This window comes from Limanda limanda, chromosome 1, assembly GCF_963576545.1.
Source record: "Limanda limanda chromosome 1, fLimLim1.1, whole genome shotgun sequence".
NCBI lineage: Eukaryota > Metazoa > Chordata > Actinopteri > Pleuronectiformes > Pleuronectidae > Limanda > Limanda limanda.
This window is the reverse complement of record NC_083636.1, coordinates 23,780,616-23,801,232: the sequence shown is the minus strand read 5'-3', so window position 1 is coordinate 23,801,232 and position 20,617 is coordinate 23,780,616. Positions and strand designations below refer to the sequence as shown.

The 20,617-nt window shown below is 41.3% G+C and overlaps 1 protein-coding gene across 1 annotated transcript; it reads left to right on the top strand.

Annotated features, from left to right (window-relative positions):
- The first annotated feature begins 9,692 nt into the window (after window positions 1-9,692).
- Window positions 9,693-18,871, top strand: LOC133006724 (arrestin domain-containing protein 3-like). Its single transcript, XM_061075685.1, has 8 exons — window positions 9,693-10,242; window positions 14,220-14,301; window positions 14,612-14,759; window positions 15,347-15,449; window positions 15,568-15,824; window positions 16,527-16,680; window positions 16,757-16,911; window positions 17,655-18,871. Exons 1-8 carry the CDS (start codon window positions 9,963-9,965, stop codon window positions 17,730-17,732), a joined length of 1,257 nt encoding a protein of 418 aa, XP_060931668.1. The 5' UTR covers window positions 9,693-9,962; the 3' UTR covers window positions 17,733-18,871.
- Window positions 18,872-20,617: the final 1,746 nt, after the last annotated feature.

The following is a 20,617-nucleotide window of genomic DNA, read 5'->3' as shown; positions in this document are numbered from 1 at the left end:
GCTGTTGCATGAAATTAATGCATCTCAGGTGTAAGTTGTTTTTTTACCTTTTTTCTTTTTAACTCTATTTATTGTTCAGTGTTATTTTAAAAACAGAGCTGCATGTTATTACTGCCACTGTTATCCCATTTATGACAGTATGTATACATAAACCCATATATAACTCAGTAAATAACTCCTCATATGGAACACAAGGTCTGAGTTGGTCAAATCCACACAACACCTTTGATTGTAAACGTGCAAACTGTAAATTATCCCTGTCAGCAGGATTTCGGTGCTACCTTTGCCCATTTAACCCAAACATGGTAACATCATTTTCTTGAAGGTGATTATGCAGTGAAAGGGACATTCCACAGTTTTTTGGGTTCAAGTTTAGGTTTGTACTCTGCGATTTAAAACCCTTCTCTCTTTTGGGTCGGGCAGCTCCATCGACAGCTGTGAGATCACATGATGCAAAATAACTCAAAGTTACTCAAGTGCTGTACTTGGGTGCAAATTTAAAGTACTTTTACTGAGTGTTTCCATTTAGACCACTAGCAGATTCAGATTAATAATGCCAAATATATATGTATATAAAAACAGAAATTATGGTGTATTTTTTTATTATGATGGGTTAAGATGAAGCTTGACTAATCCCCCTATTTGACCCACTTTTAACAGCTGTAACATTAAAGTAACAATAGTAAAAATACAATATTCTGAAATGGCATTTTCCCATTCACACATTCACACCCACATTAATACAGTGCATCCATGTGCAGCACTTCCTCTGTCACACATCTCTCACACTGCTGGCACAGCGGGCACTGTCCAGTGACTCACTCCTGAGTCAAGGTGGCTTCAACATAAAAAAACATAAAATATCAGCAAACGTCTTCCATTACAGCCCAGACCAGATTGCTATGCACATACAAGGATTAAAGCCCATACAGGAGTGTTTTGCATGTATAAGCAGTATATACGTAGAAAATCAACAGGAAAACAACCAACGCAGGGATCAGAGTTTCATATTGTGTTCAGAGGAAAGTTACTAGAGCCAATTATGGTTTTGATTGATCTCCTGTTTACTGTTTTTGCAGTGATACACACATGCTACCTGTCCATCAATGTATATGGTGTCATCATTGTTGTTTATGTCTGTTTATATAGAGCTTTTCTAGTTGTTTTACAGTACAGCTTTTTGTCATTCACCCATTGACACAAACATTCATATTGGGCTATGGGTTCGTTAGGACACTTTTCTAACCTATTGAATTATATATCTTAGTTTGATTTGCTTTTATGTTGTCAGTTTAAATCTTATGTAAGATTTATTCAGTCATTCAGAAATTGTATTTTTCCAGGAAATAACAAGATATAGAATTGTGTTTATTTTCTTTTTCAACCTTTTGTTTTTACATAATTCTCACATCTGCCAGTTTATTTTCACTTTCCATTGTTTCCTATTTTGCTATGTTTCCTATTTTCCTATGGGCCAAATGTTTGATTAGTGTGATGTGTGTTGGTGTGAAGTGTTCAGGACAATCACAACAGTTAGTGTCCGTTGAGTTCCCATTCGGAAGGATTTGGGACTTGATCTCCTGCATGTCTGTGTACGCTGTCATTTGTGTGTGTCAAAGTGTTTATGCATGACCAAACAGAAACTATATGCAAGTGCATTTATGAATGCTGAATGTGAAGTGCATCTAATATGTGTGTTGCTTGTATGTGACATCCAGGTCCACCTAAGCTTCCAGGTGAGGAGAGAGGAAGCGTTGTTAAATGGTATGTGCTGTTTCCTCTCTGCAACAAATCATCTCTCCTGCCATGTTGCACATACTATGTTTACAATGGGTATCTGCTGCTGTTGACGAATTACTGGGATTGTAATGAAGGACCAGCTGTAAGAACTGTGTAGCATTTATTTCAGAAAATATATTTCTACACATCAACACCGCTCCGTGTTTGATTTTATTATTGTGAATCAATATGTGTGAGTAAATACATGTTCTTGCCACTCTCTCTTCCATCAGCTTGTAACAATTTAATTCTCAAATTCATTCTTGTAAAATCCTGGTCGGATTGACTTCCAAGGTCCCGTAGCAAAGATGTGTTGTTGGGCCCCTTTGACCACATTATCTAACAGCTTCATTATTTACATCCAGAAACCAACCAGTGGGCCACAACTGAGATAATTTGTGGATAAACAGAAAATAGGTCAGAATCACTGATAAACGCCTGGGTGGAGAAATGATAGAAACAATCAAAACAAACTAACATCCACTAGGCTCCTCCTTCTCCAGACACCTACTCCATTTACTCAGCGGCTCAGTCCAACATTGCACAGATGTTGAGGCTGGCAGAATAAAGTCTGATTAAAAGTCCAGTTCAACTGAGTTGGACACTTGTGTCCATACATACTGCAAATATCTGGAAGAGGTCAGGGTTGCAGTGCATTTGTGAGACCAGGTTTTTAAAAAGGGAAAACAAAAAACAAGAGCATTTAACGTTTGTATATGATTGGTCCAGGAATGGGCCTGTGAAATCGAAGAATCTGCATTTGTTCTGTTTTTATTCCTCTTTGCCAACAAGAGCCAGTGGAAGGAGGCCTTCGGGTTGTTTGTCCAATTCTTTTAAAAGCAATATTTCCAGATCACCTGGTGGGAATCCTTTTACATTTGGTGTAAACATTCTTTTGGACTCAAGAATTAACAAATTTGATGTTGGTATCCAAAAGTCGAGGAGGTCAGAGTGGCCTCCCAAATTATGTTTGTTTTTCTTGAACATGATATCTTAATATCTTACATTTTTGTACAAACATTCACTTGGATTCACAGAGGAATTGATTAGATTTTGTAGGTTGAAGGTCAAAAGTTCAAATTCACATGATGTCACACGGTAGTGAATGTGATATATTAGGAACGCCCAAGGGGAACATCATTACCAGGAGTTGGGTGGCCAAAGGTAAAAAACTTGTTTTGCCTTGTGAATGCATTATCTCAGGAATGCCTTGAGATAATCATTGTAAATTTGACACAGATATTCACTTAGATATTGATTAGATTTCCGTAGTGAAAGATCAATGATCACAATGACTTTATATGAGTAATATATATACTTCAGACTTAGAGTGAGAACCTTGGTCTTAGCTCATTTATGAAAACACACAAAAACCATCTCCTGCTGCTGACAGTGTTATCAGCTGGTGTCCATTTTAATTGGAGTTCCTGTGGCAGACAGGCAGTCCTTGTTGGACAAACACCTGAAACCAAGGTAAAGAGTATTGGAGCAGCCACCAGAATTACAAGGGGGAAAAATAATAGTAATAACCATATTCTTAATTAGCAGAAGAAGAAGAAGAAGAAGAAGAAGAAGGAAGAAAAAGAAGAAGCAACTTAAAAAATAAGGAAGAAGAAGAATAAGTGAAACTAACACCCAAACTCAGAATAATCAGGGCATTAAAAATTATAATAGATACATACTATTTGTTTGTATATAGATGCAACAATAGAATCAAACAATGGGTTGCTGTGTTTATGATGCATTTTTATTCTTCTCCTCCTAACCTTTATATTGTGCCGCCCCATTGTGACCAGCAGAGGACCTTATATTTAGATTGGTGTTATGGAAAGGTGACAGGTTAGATATAAAGCCTGGTTTTAACGTTTAATACAAAATTCACATTCTTGTAGTATAAACTGATTACCTGCATATCAGGAGCAGCTGTAAAATAATCCAATCAAATGTGAATCAGAGGAGCCGACACAATACCAGGTCATGTAAGACATACAGATATTATCCAGTATTTTTCCTTCAGGTCTGTGTATCTGTCCATGTCTTTGTGTCCTAAATCTATTCCCTGATGATTTGAAAGTATCCAAAACACATGTTAAATGTGTCTACTTGGTTCTCTTCTATTGTTTCTTTGATTTTAGCCGCTATTTACATTAGGCCACGTTAGAATGTGCTGAATGAGCTGTTTAAATGTCCTAAACATGCTCCTGCGCATGAATTTTCAGATAAGTGTCAATGGGTCACTGTGTAATTGAAAAAACCTACATTTTTCCCTGAAACACATCGATTAATCTTTGAGACTAAAGGACAACTGGACAAAGTTTATTGAAATTCCCTAAAGGCAGACATGTTGAAGAGGCCAAAGACATTTTATGTGAGACCACCTTGACCTCGACCTTTGACCAACCAAATCTAACCGGTAATCAGACATTTTTTGCCAAATTTGATAACACGTTCATGAGGTAAAAACATATTTTATGTGAGGCCACAGTGAACTTGATCTTTGACCTTTGACAACCACATGTAATAAAATTCCCTACGGATGTTCTTGATGTATCACGCTCACAAAAGCATGAGGTCACCATGAACTTGACCTTTACCCTTTGACCACCAACATCTAATCAGTTCATCTGTGAGTCCAAGTGAATGTTTAGTTGAGTAGTTAATGTTAAGTTTTAGCAGCTTCTGTAATGGAACTTGACTTTAGATAATAAATCTGGGGAAATTTTACATTCAAATCCAATGAAAAGACAAAAACCAACACCAGCAAATATGTTTGATTATCTTCTCTGGGTCCAGAACCAATTTGGTTACGGTAACATTAAAGAATATATTATCTCATCATGTGTTAACTTGTCTGTTTACACTTTCTGACTCAACTCAGTCTGTGGCTCTCAGCTCCAAGCACAGACATCTCCTTTTACAAGACGTTCATTCAAACTCAGCAGGATGGTGTGTTGGTGAGACCGATACAAAATAACCTGCATAATGTGTGTTCACGGTGAGAAAGGAACATGTCACCCATGCAACAGTGTGGCTCGCTGTAACATTGACATTTCAACTTAAGGTGCCCAGTGTTCTCACGTTTGTTATCAACAAGGATATTTATGTCTTTACACACACTCACCAGATTATAATGAATGAAAACACGGATTTTCTCCAGCATCAGTGTGTAGTCTATCAGGGGCTTGTGCTGAGAAGCGAATCAGGTGAAAGCCACAAACTGATGAGAAGGCTACAAGTGTGCTGCCTCCATGGAACTGTCTCTCTCTGGTAAAAGTTGTTTCATTGAATTTAAAAGAAAATACTTCTCGTTACCCAAACCAATTTACACTTTCTTTTGTTTTTGTCATTCACCCATTCACACATACATTCATACAGTGCATCAATGGGCAGCACTTTTTCGATGAGAACCGTCAAGTTGTGAAGGGCAATTTGGGGTTCAGTATCTTGCCTAACGACACTTCGGCATGCATATGGGGAAGACTAGGATGGAACCACCAGACTTCTGGTTAGAAGACCCCAGAGCCACATTGTGTTACTTGTTTTTTAGTGTTTGTAAAATGTCTCTAGATTTAAAAAGCCAAAAGTCTGCAGTAAAGAGAGCTCCTCTTCCCCACATAATACTGGTGTTGACAAAACATCCTGGGAATCAAGCCGTCATGTGACATCACAATGTTCAACATTTACATTACGTGTTGCGGCTAGTGTGGCCCCTAACAAAGCCAGGTGAAGCTGACCAGAGGAAAACATCTGCAGTTGACCAATCTCAAGAGAGTGGACCAGTTGGCCAATCACAGGGGAATGGGCTTTGCCGGAGGGGGGCCTTAAAGCTTAAAACAAGCATCAAAAATTAAAAATAAGAAGTGGTAGCGATGGACAGATGGAAAGAGATGAAACTTGAAGCATGTAAAACTTTTCAAGTATTCGCAATAAAAAAAGTTATGAAACTGAATATGAGCGTAATACATCTCTGTTGATCAATGTCACGCCCAACCTGAGGATCACAACAGAGAGATGGTTTATCTCTTTGCCCACTCCAAAGGATATCGAGTGCCACAACAATATATTGTGCAACAAAAGTATTTATTTTACAACTCAAGCAAAAGAAAGGTGTCAGGGTGAGCACAGTCAAAACAACAAACAAAACAATCAGCAACCAATCCCTACTAAATAATCCATTAATCCAGTTCACTCTGAAAACCACAAAAATCGCTACTAAACAACAAGTGGTGGTCGGGCTGGCAGATCAGGAGTGAGAGAGATGGCCCCAGCAGATGTCATTTTTTAAGGTTGGTGCTGTCCGGTCCAATTTATTACAGCCACCTAACTCAAAGCAGCCCCTAGAAGAGAACAGAGGACAAGTAAACTGCACCACCCTCTGTTGGGGAGGAACAACAACAACAACAAATACATGTGGATTTAAAAGTTATGACATTAGGTAATGTTCATTAAATTGACATTATACAGCTGAGGCTCATTCAGACATTATCCAGAGTTTTTACTAGGGGGGTAGCAGGAGAAACTTTAGAGGAGGTCACAAGCCTCTGACTTGGACATTATGTTCTTGCATTTAGCCCCTCTGCAGAATGTCAGGGGATTATCTGGAGTTCAAATGAAAGTCTGAAAGCAGCTTATGTGACACAAGAAGAACGTTTTAGGACACAGGCCAAAGGTCTTGAGGCAAAGTGTTTCAGTAAAACTGCTAACAGCCTATAACAAATTCATAGTTATTGTAATTTTGCGTGTGCTTCCAGGTCGGGGAAAGATGTGGTTCATAGACACTGGCATATCTTGACATCTGATCTTTAAGCAATGCTAGGCAACTTTATACTGAAGAAAAGCATTTTCAAAATGAGTTGTGCTGATCAGAATGCGACCCAGCAGGTTCCAGAGTAATGCTCAACAGTGGGGGAGTTAAAAAGACTTAAAAGTCATTAAAAACTGCATTTATCTCCAACATTCAGCCAGGAAACTTTTAAATATGAGGAATTTTGAACAGAGTTTGTTGCAGCATATTTGTTCCAGCAGGAGCTAGGAATCATGGGTAATTACAGTTGGGTTTCAGTTCAGTGAGTGGGACTATGCAGTCAGAGCTCCACTCATTGATAGGCTTTGTTTTTTCCATACATGGAAACCACATAATCTCACAGGCATGGAGTCCAATAGAATGAGTAACAGTTAGTGGCTGCAGAGGGCGCTGTTGCCCAGTAAAAGTTACGTTTAACGTTGCTTTAATGTTTAAAAAGCCTTCAGGTAACCTTTTAGAATTTGCCATAAGAGAGCGATTGGCTGATATAACAAGAACACACATACATTTATATTTTGCCTCTGCTCCAGCAATTATTTTTTCAGGTTGTTTATCTGTATGTCACATTCTCGTCAACATGCTATCTACAACGCTTTGAAAGAAATTGTTCACATTTGATACAAACCTGATTAGATTTAGGTGGTCAAATGCCAATTTCACTCTGACTATATTCAGCAAAACGCCATTCCTTAAGTATCTTCGCTGCATACCTTATGTGAATGTTTCTTCAACCGGCCGAGGCAGATGGCCACTGAGTCTGGTTCTGGAGGTTACTTCCTTTGACAATTTTCAGGGGTTTGATTATCTAAGCATGCGTGATTCATATTATGATGGATAAACCAATAGGGAATGCGTCAAAACATCTTTGCTGTGAGAATGTCTTGATTCTGATCTCTTGACCTTTTATGTTTCAGCAGAAAGGAACTTCGACTGTAATTTATTGTACTCTCTGCTCCAGAAGAGGTGCGTATTGTATTTAATAGTTTGATATCTGCTGTCCGGGATCACCTTCCCCTGTATTTTAGCAAATATTTGAATGGGTTTCGTAATCTCACATTTGCAGAACTGACAGGGCTGGAAAAAACATGAAACTGCAGCAGCCTGACAAACATTCAACTCTGTTTGCTAAGCAGATAGAGGGGATTGTGCTTCATTGTGTGATATAACAGATGTTTTTATGAGTAGTCATTAAAACATGTTAGGACAATTTATCATAGTCGAGACTTATTCGGTTTGTTAGTCCAGTCTTTCATGTGAATTCAATTTCTAGTGAATTATTCAAAATACCCTTATTAGTACATCAGGTAAGCTATTAAATTACATGAATGAGTTAAATGTGAAATCTGTAGAAGATTTGATGGTGCCAGGTGCTCAAAAATGGGTCTGACTTTATCAAATGTTCTGTAGATTGTGTGACCTGATTGACCTGACAGCGATAGCAAGCACAGGCTGAGAAGCAGATGGAACAAACAAAAGACAAGCAAACTCAGTTGAAATCCTAACTCCTCTTAAACCCTCTTTACACCAACATTAGTGTGTGTTTCAGGGGTGTGATTCACCCTTTGGCTCTTTTTTCCCCTCTGCCAGGAGATAAGTTTGCCTTGTCATTCTTTTTTTGATGTTTCACTTTCGATGTTACGGACATGCCTAAAAACTGGGTTAGTAAACAGCAGAAAGCCATTCACTGTGTTTCAGCATTTATTTTTATTTTATTTTACTTCAATTTTTAACTCAACACAGACTCAGTAGAGTGATGACTGACAGATTGTGGTCAGAAGTTACAAAGTCCTTACAGATGGAGCCTTCTCTGCCTCCGGGACTCTCCTCAGGACAATGAAACATGAAAAGCCAAAAATGTACATGTCCACTCATGTTTCCGTTGCTGGATATCAGAGATGGAGCTGAGACTTGATCCGGGAATAACTGAGGACAAGAGACACAAGTTGGTGGATTGATGCAGAATGATTGTTTTGAGACTTTAGATACTTGGGCAATGCCACTGTGGTGGTAATTCTTTGACTGCGCCAGCGATGAATAAAATTGTGAATCTAATGTTACACGGTGGAGAATTCTAATTACAAGAAACCTGAACTTCTCTTTTATTCTGCTCTCTCAGGTCTGTGTCCTCTTCATCTCTGTTCGTTATCTGAGCCACAAGTAAGCCATAGCAATACCGCATGTCAATCAAAGGAGGGCCGAAATTGTTTTGTGCTCTTTGGCCCATATTCGCCACATTTGTTTGAGGATATTTGGGCCATATTTGCTATTTTACAAGTGGGTAAATTTAGAGTCACATTCTATTTGTCTCAGCCACCAAAAGGAAGTGCCTGTGGCCAACATCCGTGTACCTGGGTGTGGCCCCTGGAGCTGTGCCTTGTCTGACAAGTGTCGTGCTGGAGGAGGATTTACCACAACCTGGCAAACCAACCGTTGTTATCAATGAGTTGCAATTGATCTATAAAACACCTGTAAATAATGTATTATCAGGCAATAAATAAATCAGTTATAGCTAACCTAAACACAACCTCATCAGAGAGCAACTGTCCCACTCTCATCAACAATATTTTTCATTTCATCTTCAGATTACACCAAACTTTCTCTTGGATTCAAGGTTGAACTGGTGGTCAAGGTCACTGTCACCTCTTATGGCACTTTGATGGCCATAACTCAAGAATCTTAATACTTATACACATGATATCTTTACTATGCAAGTCTATGGATATAATTATATGAATATTAAATGGTTTGTTGGCAGAGGCAGACAACACTGAGCAGGTAATGTATTGCTGAGGTTCAAGAGTCATAGTCTGAAGTTTTTCCAATTAAATTAGTACCTCAGTGCTACGTATTTCATGAAAGTTTAATTCACTGCATTACTAGATAAATATGATGTTGAAGTTTGTCAACTACACACAAAAAGTTCTCCTGAAGAAACAGTAAATGATTCCTAATAAAGTGCAGACACGTTCCCCCCACTGACTCTGAATGTCAGTGTGGAAGCCACAGGCTGCAGCTCAGCTCGGTTGGGTGTGAGCAGGCCGACCGGTGGGTGCGCACATGCTCAGTGAGGTTATTTTTACGCACAGAGGCTTTAAGAGAGCAGCGGCTGGAGGCAGACTGCAGCAGAGAGAGGGAGAGAGAGAGAGAGAGAGCGGAGAGGCGCACAGACGGAGCAAGGAGGAGAGCAGAGCCGCCCATCAGCTGAGCGTCTCAGCCCGATGAACCAGCCCCGCCGTGCAGGCCGCGGACCCGGCTCTGTGCTGCTGGGCACCCCGAGCTAGGGTCGGTGCCGCACGGCTCTCAACACCACCTCTCCTCCATAGACTCTTTACTTTTTAAGATTGACACCGTGTTGTCTCGCATTGTTCCCACTGTCATAATGGTGCTGGGCAAAGTGAGGGCCTTGGCGATCTACTTTGACAGTTTGAATGAGAACAACCTGCCGGCGTTCTCCGGTGGAGAGCTGGTGTCAGGGAGGGTGGTCGTGGAGGTCACCGGGGATGTGCGGGTGAAGAGTCTGGACATAAACGCGAGAGGAGTCGCCAAGGTCCGGTGGACAGAGTCGAGGAACGCCGGAGCCAACACGGCGTACACTCAGAACTACACAGAGGAGGTGGAGTACTTACACCACTACGACACCTTGATAGGAGAGGAGAGAGGTAAGCAGTTAGTTCAGTCTCACTGTCACACACACACACACACACACACACACACACACACACACACACACACACACACACACACACACACACACACACACACACACACACACACTGCTGCCGCTGGTGATGCGGGACAGCTCCTCACGCTGATCACGCAAACTTTCCTGTCTGTGACGGAAAAGTTAGTGAACGCAGAGGGGCGCAGTCATGTGGCAAAACAAAGCGCAGAGCCCCAAAACTCCCATTGCATCATCACCAGCGAGCAGGCTCCGCGGTGCTGATGCAACAGCTGATGGTGCTACCGGGCGGGCGCCGGTCCTCACTCCGAACACACACATGCATTATTCAACCCGAGCGTTTGTTAAGCACAGACCCGCAGCACCACCACCAGCAGCAGCAGCAGCACCACCAGCAGCAGCAGCAGCACCACCAGCAGCAGTTTGTTGTGCACTATAGTCTGCAGCCAGCCGTCTCACTGCGTCTCAATCCAAAAGTTGCATCCCATGCGTAGAAGCAAATCCACCCGAAATCGAAACAAACCGATGTGCGTTCTTTTTAATGTTTGGCGCAATATTAGTGCAAACTGATGCAGAATGTAAATTTTACTGATGCTATCCATGATTTAGGCGACAGCTCAGGCAACTCCCTTTGTTAGAAGCGGTTCAAACCTGTTCAGAAACTGCCAGAGAGGGAGAGAGGGGAGGAGGGAGGGAGGGGAGGAGGGAGGACCAGGCTGACTCTGTGTGCGTGCCTCCGTGTGTGTGTGTTTGTGAGTGAGTGTGTGCGTGTAATGATATGTCAGCTGCTATCCTCCTCACACTTCCTGTACCTGTGTTACTCTTGTAAAACCTGATGCACAAAGACTGTGATGGAAACATTATGTAAATAAAAGGCCCCTGCAGGGATGTGATACATCATTAGCTTGTGGCTCAGACTGTCACCTCCTCACCAGACTAACACTAACAGCAGCAGGTCATTTGAGTTTGTTACACACTGAGAGACACAAGACCAATTATTCCAAAACAGCACCACCACCAACATCATGGAGGATTCACCGTAACCAACAACCACTTGTCTCTGAGAGGGACTTTGTTATCTATACTGTCCAGGCTCCACAGCTACAGCCTATTTGTTTTAAAGTAAGGATTCGGGGTCAAAGGTCAACATGAAACAAGATTGTGTGGAAAATATTGCAGTTGCGTCTCTTTCAGCGAGGAATTTGTCAATTATTATGACTCAATAGCAGCAAGTTGGATCAATTTTGCAGCTGCTTCTGCAGCTTTCGGTCAAATCACGTGATCTTCCTCAGCAGATGAGAGTTTGCCCACTTGTATTAATTTTGTGTACATTCAACACCGTTTTCATGTTTCAGTTATCTTCATTTTTGAATGACTTTATTCAAGCCAGGCTGATGCATCAGCCAGTGTTAAACACAGATATGGTACATTTGTCGGCTAATAAATAGGAAAACTGCAGAGGAGACAAGCCAGTTTGAACTCCATCAGCTTTGATGCAAATCCTTGCCTATCTTGGTCACAGTTTTAAAAAGTAAATCTAAATTATGTGTATCAGCAATTATGTGTAAGTTTAAAATGTATCCAAAATACTATTATTTTATAATATTACATATTATATTAGTATCAGCATCAGATATCCTGTATACGTCAGGCTACAGACTTGCATTACGGCAAGTCTGGCTGCGGCTACGGCTGCAATTATTAAAATTCTTTCTTTAACCATCAATTAATTTCATTTACGGTTTCAACTAATATTTTACCCCATAAAAATGTAATAAAATATAGCAAAATAGCAAAATATTCAGTTTATTATCTGAGATGCTAGAGACACTGAGTAGAATTTCACTGTCTGAACCAAATATCAACTATGTTAATAAAACACATGTATAATTCCATGACACTTGTGCTGAGAAACCTCATGAGATCTGACTGAAAGCTCAACAAACAGCTGCCAAAAGGACTCTTTGTTTTTAATGGAACTGCTGTGAAGTGACTGTGTTTACTGTGATGATGACTTTTGACTGTAACTGGTTTTGTTGTTGTTAACTTGTTGTTGATGAATAAAAGGATCTGAATGCAGCACACTTTTTTCTTCTGTCTTCATTTCTCTCATTCAAGTCTTTGCGTGAGAACAGTACCTGGAGTTTACTGATAGTGTACACCACCCTTCCTCTCTTGCACCCCGCCCCCCCCATGCCAGACACCACATGGCTGTGCTAATGTGGGCAGGGGCTTGTCACGGCTGTACCAACCGGAGCTTAGCCTGTAATTCATGTCACACTCCCCTCCAATGGGAGCCTGAGTTGTAATGCATGCGTTGGAGTTTCCAGCTGAAGGAAGCTGCTCAGTCTGGTTCATACCGGTCTACTCCTGCTTTGCTCTGTGTTGCCGGTTACTTGTCGGGGGCGCACGCTCATGCATGCACGAACACACACACACACAGACACACACACACACACACACACACACACACACACACACACACACACACACACACACACACACACACACACACACACAGACACACACACGCACACACACACACATGCATGCAAGCTGTTTATGACAGCTCTCACACCAAACACATAGGAACAGAGTGTGAGACAGACACAAACAGCAGAGATGCAGGGTGAAACAGAGCGAGTGCTGAGGTGGCAGGAAGTTGAAGTTCAGCAGGGCTGAGTGCAGACACTTAGAGAATTTCAGATACAAACAACAACAGAAGAAATGAGGAAGTGGACAGAGGCCATGTTCTTTCTCCAACAGGGTGTGTTGCTCTTTACTGCGCCTATTATTAGTCCTCATGCACTGTGTTTCCTTCTGAAATTCAGCAGACAAATTAAATGAACCTCAGATGTTTATACGACTATTCATCTTCCACCAAATCCTTACTGCATCTGGAGTATTTAGTCTGTAAATGGCATCAGTTGTGTTCAGGTTAAAGCTTTACTGACCAGACTGGGACCACCAGCATGCGTATCTGCGCCGAAACTGGGGGTCTAACACAGGAGACACATGTTCAAACTGTGCAATTTGAAATGATACCACATCAGACCCTTCTCATTTTATTTGAGCAACAATATTACTTTTAGAGTTGCACAGGTCACAATGTTCAAGACTGTCAACTTGCAAAAGGCCACATTGGTCACTTGTGGCGCAGCGGTTTACCACCTAGTTACGTTTTATTGTTGGTTGACATCTAGTGGCTGTCGCAATTATGACAAGAGCAAAGAAGGAAGACAGGCGATCTATAAAGAGCGAGGAAAGTTTGGTTTAAGAAAACACTGCGCTTTGTGTTTCTCCTGCGTGAAACCAACAGGTTGTTGTTTATTTTATTCAAGATTGTTCCACAACCTAATAACTACATTTTAAAATTGTTACCATAACATTATATGTATTGAAATCATAAAGATGTTCTTATTTCAATCCAAACCATGATCTCATCCTAAATCTAACCAAGCACTTTTGTGCCTAAATGTAACCAAAGCATTATCGCTCGATTAGTTTGATTTTGTAATCATGGATGAAGGCGTGATCGTCAGATATCTGTTGTCAGGCTGACAGCCCACACCACAAGATATATATTTGAATGACCTATTAAAAAGTGGAAATTATCACGTTTTCTTTTCGAATGACCGACAACACATTTTTTGGGCACTGTAGTATGAAAAAAATAAATAAAACAAGATTAATCATAGCTATTAATCAGTTTTAACTCAGCATGAAAATGTGAATTTTAAACAAATTAGCTGGTGACATTTAACTATGGACTGGTTTTGTGATTCATTGTCCTCTGCTGATAGAATTCACATATTTCTGCTCGCTATGCTTTTGGAAATATGTGACTCTTCTGAGGTGAAGTGGGGATTGCAGCCGCTGTGGGATAGATCTCCAGTCTGTGGTGTGGGCTGGGTGCAGAGTACAGGTGTATATGGACACATGTCCTTTGTCTTTCAGATGAAGAGTGTCCAGAGGAAGGTCTGACTGTCCTGCACGTCGGCCTCCACGAGTTTGCTTTCAGCTTCAACCTGCCTCAGATGTGAGTAGTGACCAAGTACCATAGGATTTTGAGACCCTTCAAAATGATCTACAGTAGTTTCTGTTTTGTTCATTATTTGTAGTACTATTACTACTGACATAATCTACTTACATAAATCTTCCGAATTCCTTTCAGATAATACCTCTGTGCTTTTACTTGAGTTGAATGCAGGGCTTTAACTTGTAGTGGAGCAGTCTATGCTGTGTTGGTATTTCAAGTTAAAGGATCTGTACTGGATGTACACAAAGTCAATAACAGTATAGCCTCACTTCCTCACTCTCCTTCTTCCCTCTGCATCCCCATCTTTCAGGGCTCTGGCCACGTCTTTTGAAGGGAAGCACGGCAGTGTGAGGTACTGGGTGAAAGCTGAACTGCACCGTCCATGGCTGCTCCCTGTGAGAGTCAAGAAAGAGTTCATTGTGTTTGAACACATCGACATCAACACACCACTGCTGCTGGTAGGCACATCGCACACATTGCGGGTACTTTAAAGGAACGGTTTGACATTTTGGGGAAATATTGGTTAAGGGGACATATGAAGCTATATGTCCTAGCTGGTTTGCTCTGGAGCAGAGGAAGGTTGTGAAAACGCCCTTATCCTCATGTTCCAGTTTCTTCTTCTGCCGTTCCAGAGTGATGACTTGCCTGCTCCATTGGGTTTCATTTTATTCTGGACTGTTGCTCGGACAAAACAAGACATCAAAATGTATCATATGATGAAACTCTGATGGACAAAAATATTCATAGCACGGGGGAATTGAGGTTCAGTGTCTTGCCCAAGGACACATTGACATCCAGACACAAGTAGCTGGGGATTGAACAACAGACCCTCTGAATGATGGACGGCCGATCTCCTGAGCCACAGCCGACCACTGTGTTGGCTGCTGGCTGCTGGTTGCTGACTTAAATCTGTACTTGCTTTTGTGTTACCGATGAAATATTTACGATCCAGACAAGAGTGGCATCAATCCTCTTAAAGGAAGGGATGGAGACAATGTTTCTCATGTTTCACCAACAGTTAAACCTAATAGTTCTATCTGAACAGGCTCCACAAGCTGGGACAAAGGAGAAGACTCTGTGCTGCTGGTTCTGTGCTTCAGGCCCGATCTCCCTAAGTGCCAAGATTGAGCGAAAGGGCTACACACCAGGTGAGAGAAACATCCTCCTAACTTCTCCACTTCTCCTTCTTCTCTTTCTGCCTGTGAGATTTCACTTATGTCACTTCTCTCTCAGTCTGACAGACTGATCTGTTGTCTTCTCTCCAAGGCGAGTCTATCCAAATCTTTGCCGAGGTGGAGAACTGCTCATCCCGGGTTGTGGTGCCCAAGGCTGCGCTGTACCAGACCCAGACCTTCTACGCCAAGGGCAAGGGCAAGCAGATCCAGCAGCTGGTGTCCAATCTGCGAGGAGACCCCCTGCCGCAGGGGAAGAGCCAGAGCTGGGAGGGAAAACTGCTCAAAATACCTCCGGTGTCCCCCTCCATCCTGGACTGTCCTATCATCAGAGTGGAGTACGCCCTCGTGGTGAGACTACATGTTCCCTTTCCAGTCAGGATATTAGCCATAAGTGATTTGTTTCCATGGAAAGTGAGGGTGACAGCTAATTATTAGTCGTATAGACTCGATGTTAAATATTTCATACCTGAAATCCATTATTCTTCATGAAAACTAGCTTTTTTAAATCAATATTAATACATTTACTCACAATAAATGTATAACCTGTTGATAACATACTAATAATATACAAATATAGTGTTAATATCTGACAGTAATTTACTTTCCTAAATAGTATTATACACAGTCGTTCTACAAAGAACATGCTAAGAACATACTAATTATCAGTTAATAAAAACCCAACTAAAACCAATATGTGTAATTCAAATCAAATTATAATTATTATAATAGTTGCTGAGAAAACATTTGAGAATCTCCTATTCTTTCCTGCTTCCGCTTCCATCTAACTGCAAACACCATAAAAAGTATTATTAGCAGTGTGATGTTATTATTATTAGAATGAGGCAGAGAACATAGTGGTGGATATCGTCATATTTCTTCTAAATGTTACCTGAGGACAGGTTGTATGAAGAGGTCATGTCCCTAAAAAAAAACGTTTAAATACTTTGTGGGCTGTATTCCATAGATGAACAAGTAGAACTGGTTTCATCCTCAACAAGTTGTTTTTAGTTATTTTACAACCCCTCCCCAACACACTCCCTCTGCCTGCAGGTATATGTTGACGTCCCCGGGGGCTTGAACTTGTCTCTCTCGCTGCCGCTGGTGATTGGGACCATACCTCTCCACGCCAGCAGCACCCGCACTTCCAGCATCAGCAGCAACTGCAGCACTTTGACATGGCTGGGCCTGTCTCAGGCACCTGAGGGTGAGTATTGCAAACACAGCAATACATGTGCAAACAGTAAAGATCCCTTACACTTGTGTTTGTTTTTCTACTGCAGCACCACCCAGCTACAGCGATCTTTCAATATCAGAGTCCCACAGGCGAGATTGTCTGCAGGGCTGTGATAGGTCTGACGGGGAGGGAGAGGTCCAGGGATCTCTGCTAACTTATATCACAGAGTTCAGATATCTTCCCCCGCCAGTCTACTCTGAGGTACATGTCACGCTAACACACACACACACACACACACACACACACACACACACACACACACACACACACACACACACACATATCCAAACAAACACGCACACAGAAAGTCAAGAGTGATCTGGCCAAGGGCAGCATGAAAACATGTTGCAACAGTAAAACCAAACAAAATATGATAATAAATCCTGAAACAGTGCCAGAGAGTTGAAAGGGAGATAAAGTACTGTAAGAGGTGAATTCCTCTCGCAGGAAACAATTGGAAATATCTGCTGGTAGCAGATATTCCAATTTTGACTTAAAACTAATTCGGACAAATACAGGCTAAAAGTCATGGTAGCAGCAAAAAGTGAAGGATTTACAGTTAAATCATATGGTAAATGTAGAGAGTGAATGGTTTACACAAATGGTAACGTCAAGAGATGTCTCACTGGTTTCTCTTCAAACTGCTACATCTGCTTGGCTTTAAGACACATAATTCATCTTGATATAAAATATTAGCAAAGGCTGATGGAACTTCAGCTTATTTTCAGGTTGCAGCTAAAGGTTGTGAACACTTATCAAGCTGCCCGGCACTACAAGCTTTTGTTGTAGTCATTTGAGATTTCTAATATGATCAGAAAATAGAACTAAACACTGAACTTCTAATATTTAGAATTTAATTTTATCCGACCATTTATTTCATACCTTGTGTTTTTGCCCATCAGCAGCTTTTAAAAATGCATCTGTGACTGTGTAACCCACCCCAGGTTGACCCTAACCCAGACCCTGTGGAGGTGTGTGGGGCCATGGATGTCAGGAGACCTGACATGTGTCCATCCCGCTGAGGAGAGCTCTGAAGCTCAGAAGGCTTCTGCCCAAACAAGACACGTCACCCTCAGCTCCCAGGCCCGCACAGCCAGCTTCTCGCCAGATTATATACCACGTCAAATGAGGCTGTACCCTCCCTGACACGGGAATGTCAGCTGAGAGAGTATTAGGTGACCACTGACAAACGGACCAGTACTTTTGAGCCATCCGCTATATCCTGTGCTCAAGTCTAGGCAAAAAAAGCTCCGTCTGACAACACTGTATATGTCTGTCAGAGTAAGCCTCCTCCTGCCTCACGGTGAATTTTGCACATAACCGAAAAGACTGTTTTTCTATCAGTGGGTCTATTTACGGCAGATTCCCACAGGCCTATATGCTGCAGTAGAATCTGTCCACAGGTCTAAACGATAGTGTACTCCTCGAACTAAAAGGCAAATTTAAAAGAGGACAAAAGCTATTTTAAGTCAAAGGATAGTTTGAGATAATGACTGTGGCCTGAAGGCGTCACAAACCAGACTTCAAGTGGAAACCGTTGCTTGAGAACAAATCTGAAACTCATCAAGAGATTTAAATAAAAAAGCGGAGGCCGAAGAATAAGACAGGGGATGTTACCAATGATAAGTTGCAGAAATGCATCACGTAAACGACCACCTCGAGCAATTCAAATAAAGCTCAAATTGTGTGTGAAAGTGTGTAAATGAGAGAGTGTGTGTGTGAGTGTGTGCTGGTTTTAATGTCCAGGTTAAACAGATACAGGCCCGAGACAAAAGCACAACTCCGACCAACCACGATAAAATACCACAAGTTGCCTGTAGGTTTCTGCTCTGAGCTGAAGCTTCTCTCGCTGTAGATTTTTTGCAAACGTGGATGCTAAGAAGCTTTGGGCTCGCAAAGACAATGGCAAAGTGTAAAGATAAATGTTTACAAATGAATATATCAAATTGAGAATGTTGTTCAAATATGACTTCTCCCACCTGAAATTTCTAACTACCAAGTGCAATATATTTTTGTATTTGTGTTTTTTTGCACTAGTTTTTCATATATATACTCTATTGCTGTTTATTCCATTTCTGTGCATTATATATTATTGTCGGGATCATATTGCTGTCATGATCAACTTTTGATAAAATAAAGGGTTTATTTTATAAAATAATGAGCCGCTTTGCAGTGTTTTTTTTATTTCTTAATCTTCTGTGCGTCAGACAGTGGAAGTGTCTGGACGATGATCTACAGTGTGATTCCTGTTCCACTGCTGAGGATACAGCAAACCAGATGTAGGGCAGAGCTCACGTGAGCTGCTGACCCAATTCTTGACTGCAGACCAGCAAACACCATGGAGGGAAAAAACTAAACAGAGATTTTAGAGTAATGCTATTTTCACTCAGGCTGTTTCATAACCTACAGTATACAGGCTTCCAGTAGTAATGTTAGATAAGGTATTTTCAGTTCAATGAATTCAGAGAATAGAGAACATATACTCACACTTACACACATATCTTGGATGAAAGAATATGACATGTTTACACCAACCGTGTGTGTGTTTTTAGTTTAACAGGGATTGGTTGTATGTCAGGTTGTATGTGAGGGAACAACCCATCAGCACCTACTCAATGAAGACTTTAACCTTTATTTGATATCTTTGACACTAAGGAGTGCTGATGGTGCTCTGCCCGAAACAAAATCCACCTACGAGCAGTTTTAAAGCTCCCTGAGGGTGTGTTTAATCCCTAAAAACAACAATTCACCCTTTTATTGTCGGTTGGGACGTATAATCCCCCTTTTTTGTACGGATTAAACAAATAACATAATGCGTGTCAATCTGTGAGTTTTGGAGATACTTGTAGGTGGAGTTTGTTTCCTGTAGGCCTCTGCTGCTTCCAGACTTTACACTAAGCTATATGCTAACCTTCTCGTGGCTCAAGCTTCATAATAATTGTATCTGATGGATAGTAAACATTCTGTTGCAAGTACATCCTCCCTACGTGAACAGAACACTCTTATGTTAACTCTAGTCTTCTTGTTTTGGGACTTTCTTGGGCCCCATGAAGTGAGAACAAATTTTCTCAGTGCAGCTTTGTCGTCTCCAAGAGACAAATGCTAAAACCCCTATCACATTTTGTTTCAAGTGTGTTCACATTATTAGAATGAGGTCCTTCTTATTGCTAATTTGTTTTTTTAATGGGAGAGAAGGCCGTAACATTTTAGCAATATAAATATCCCCTTGTATCAGAACAATACCTCATATATTGAGTTAGATCTCAGATGAGAAGGGCTTTGCCAGCATTCATTGGAAATGCTTGTTTCATAGATTCAGGATGGCCAATCACAGTGGCTCTCTTGTTTAGCAGCTCGAATACACATGTTGCAATTTAAGCAGGGGGCAGTCATCAGCACCCCCATCTTGCTTGGAATCAGTGAGAGCTCACACCAGTCTTTTCCACCAAACCTAACTGTATGATCTTCTCAAAGCTGGGCAACAGAAACGTCCCTCGTCTCTTATTAGTTGAATATGAGCTGACTAGCTGATGAGATAAACAGCTGGTGGTGCTGATCCTTCAGCCGCTGACATTAAACCACTACAAAGGAGGTTAAGGTTGATGAAAGATTTGCAGTCGAAGCTCAACCGAGGACAGATCCAGTTCTCTAATCGCTCCACACATACCTGATGTTTTCTTTTTTTCACGGTTCATGAACATCAGAGTTTCATCACCAAGAAAAACAGGTTTGTGAAACCTTGGCTTTTCTTTCCAGGGTTGATTGACAGCAGGTGCACTGAGTTCGATCTTCAGCCTTGGCAGAGGTTAGGTAAGGTCAATCCTCCATTCTCATTCAGCCACTGCACCTCCATGCATGTAAGCACACAAACCAGCACCTTGTTGGCTCAAGAGTTTTACCTCAACTC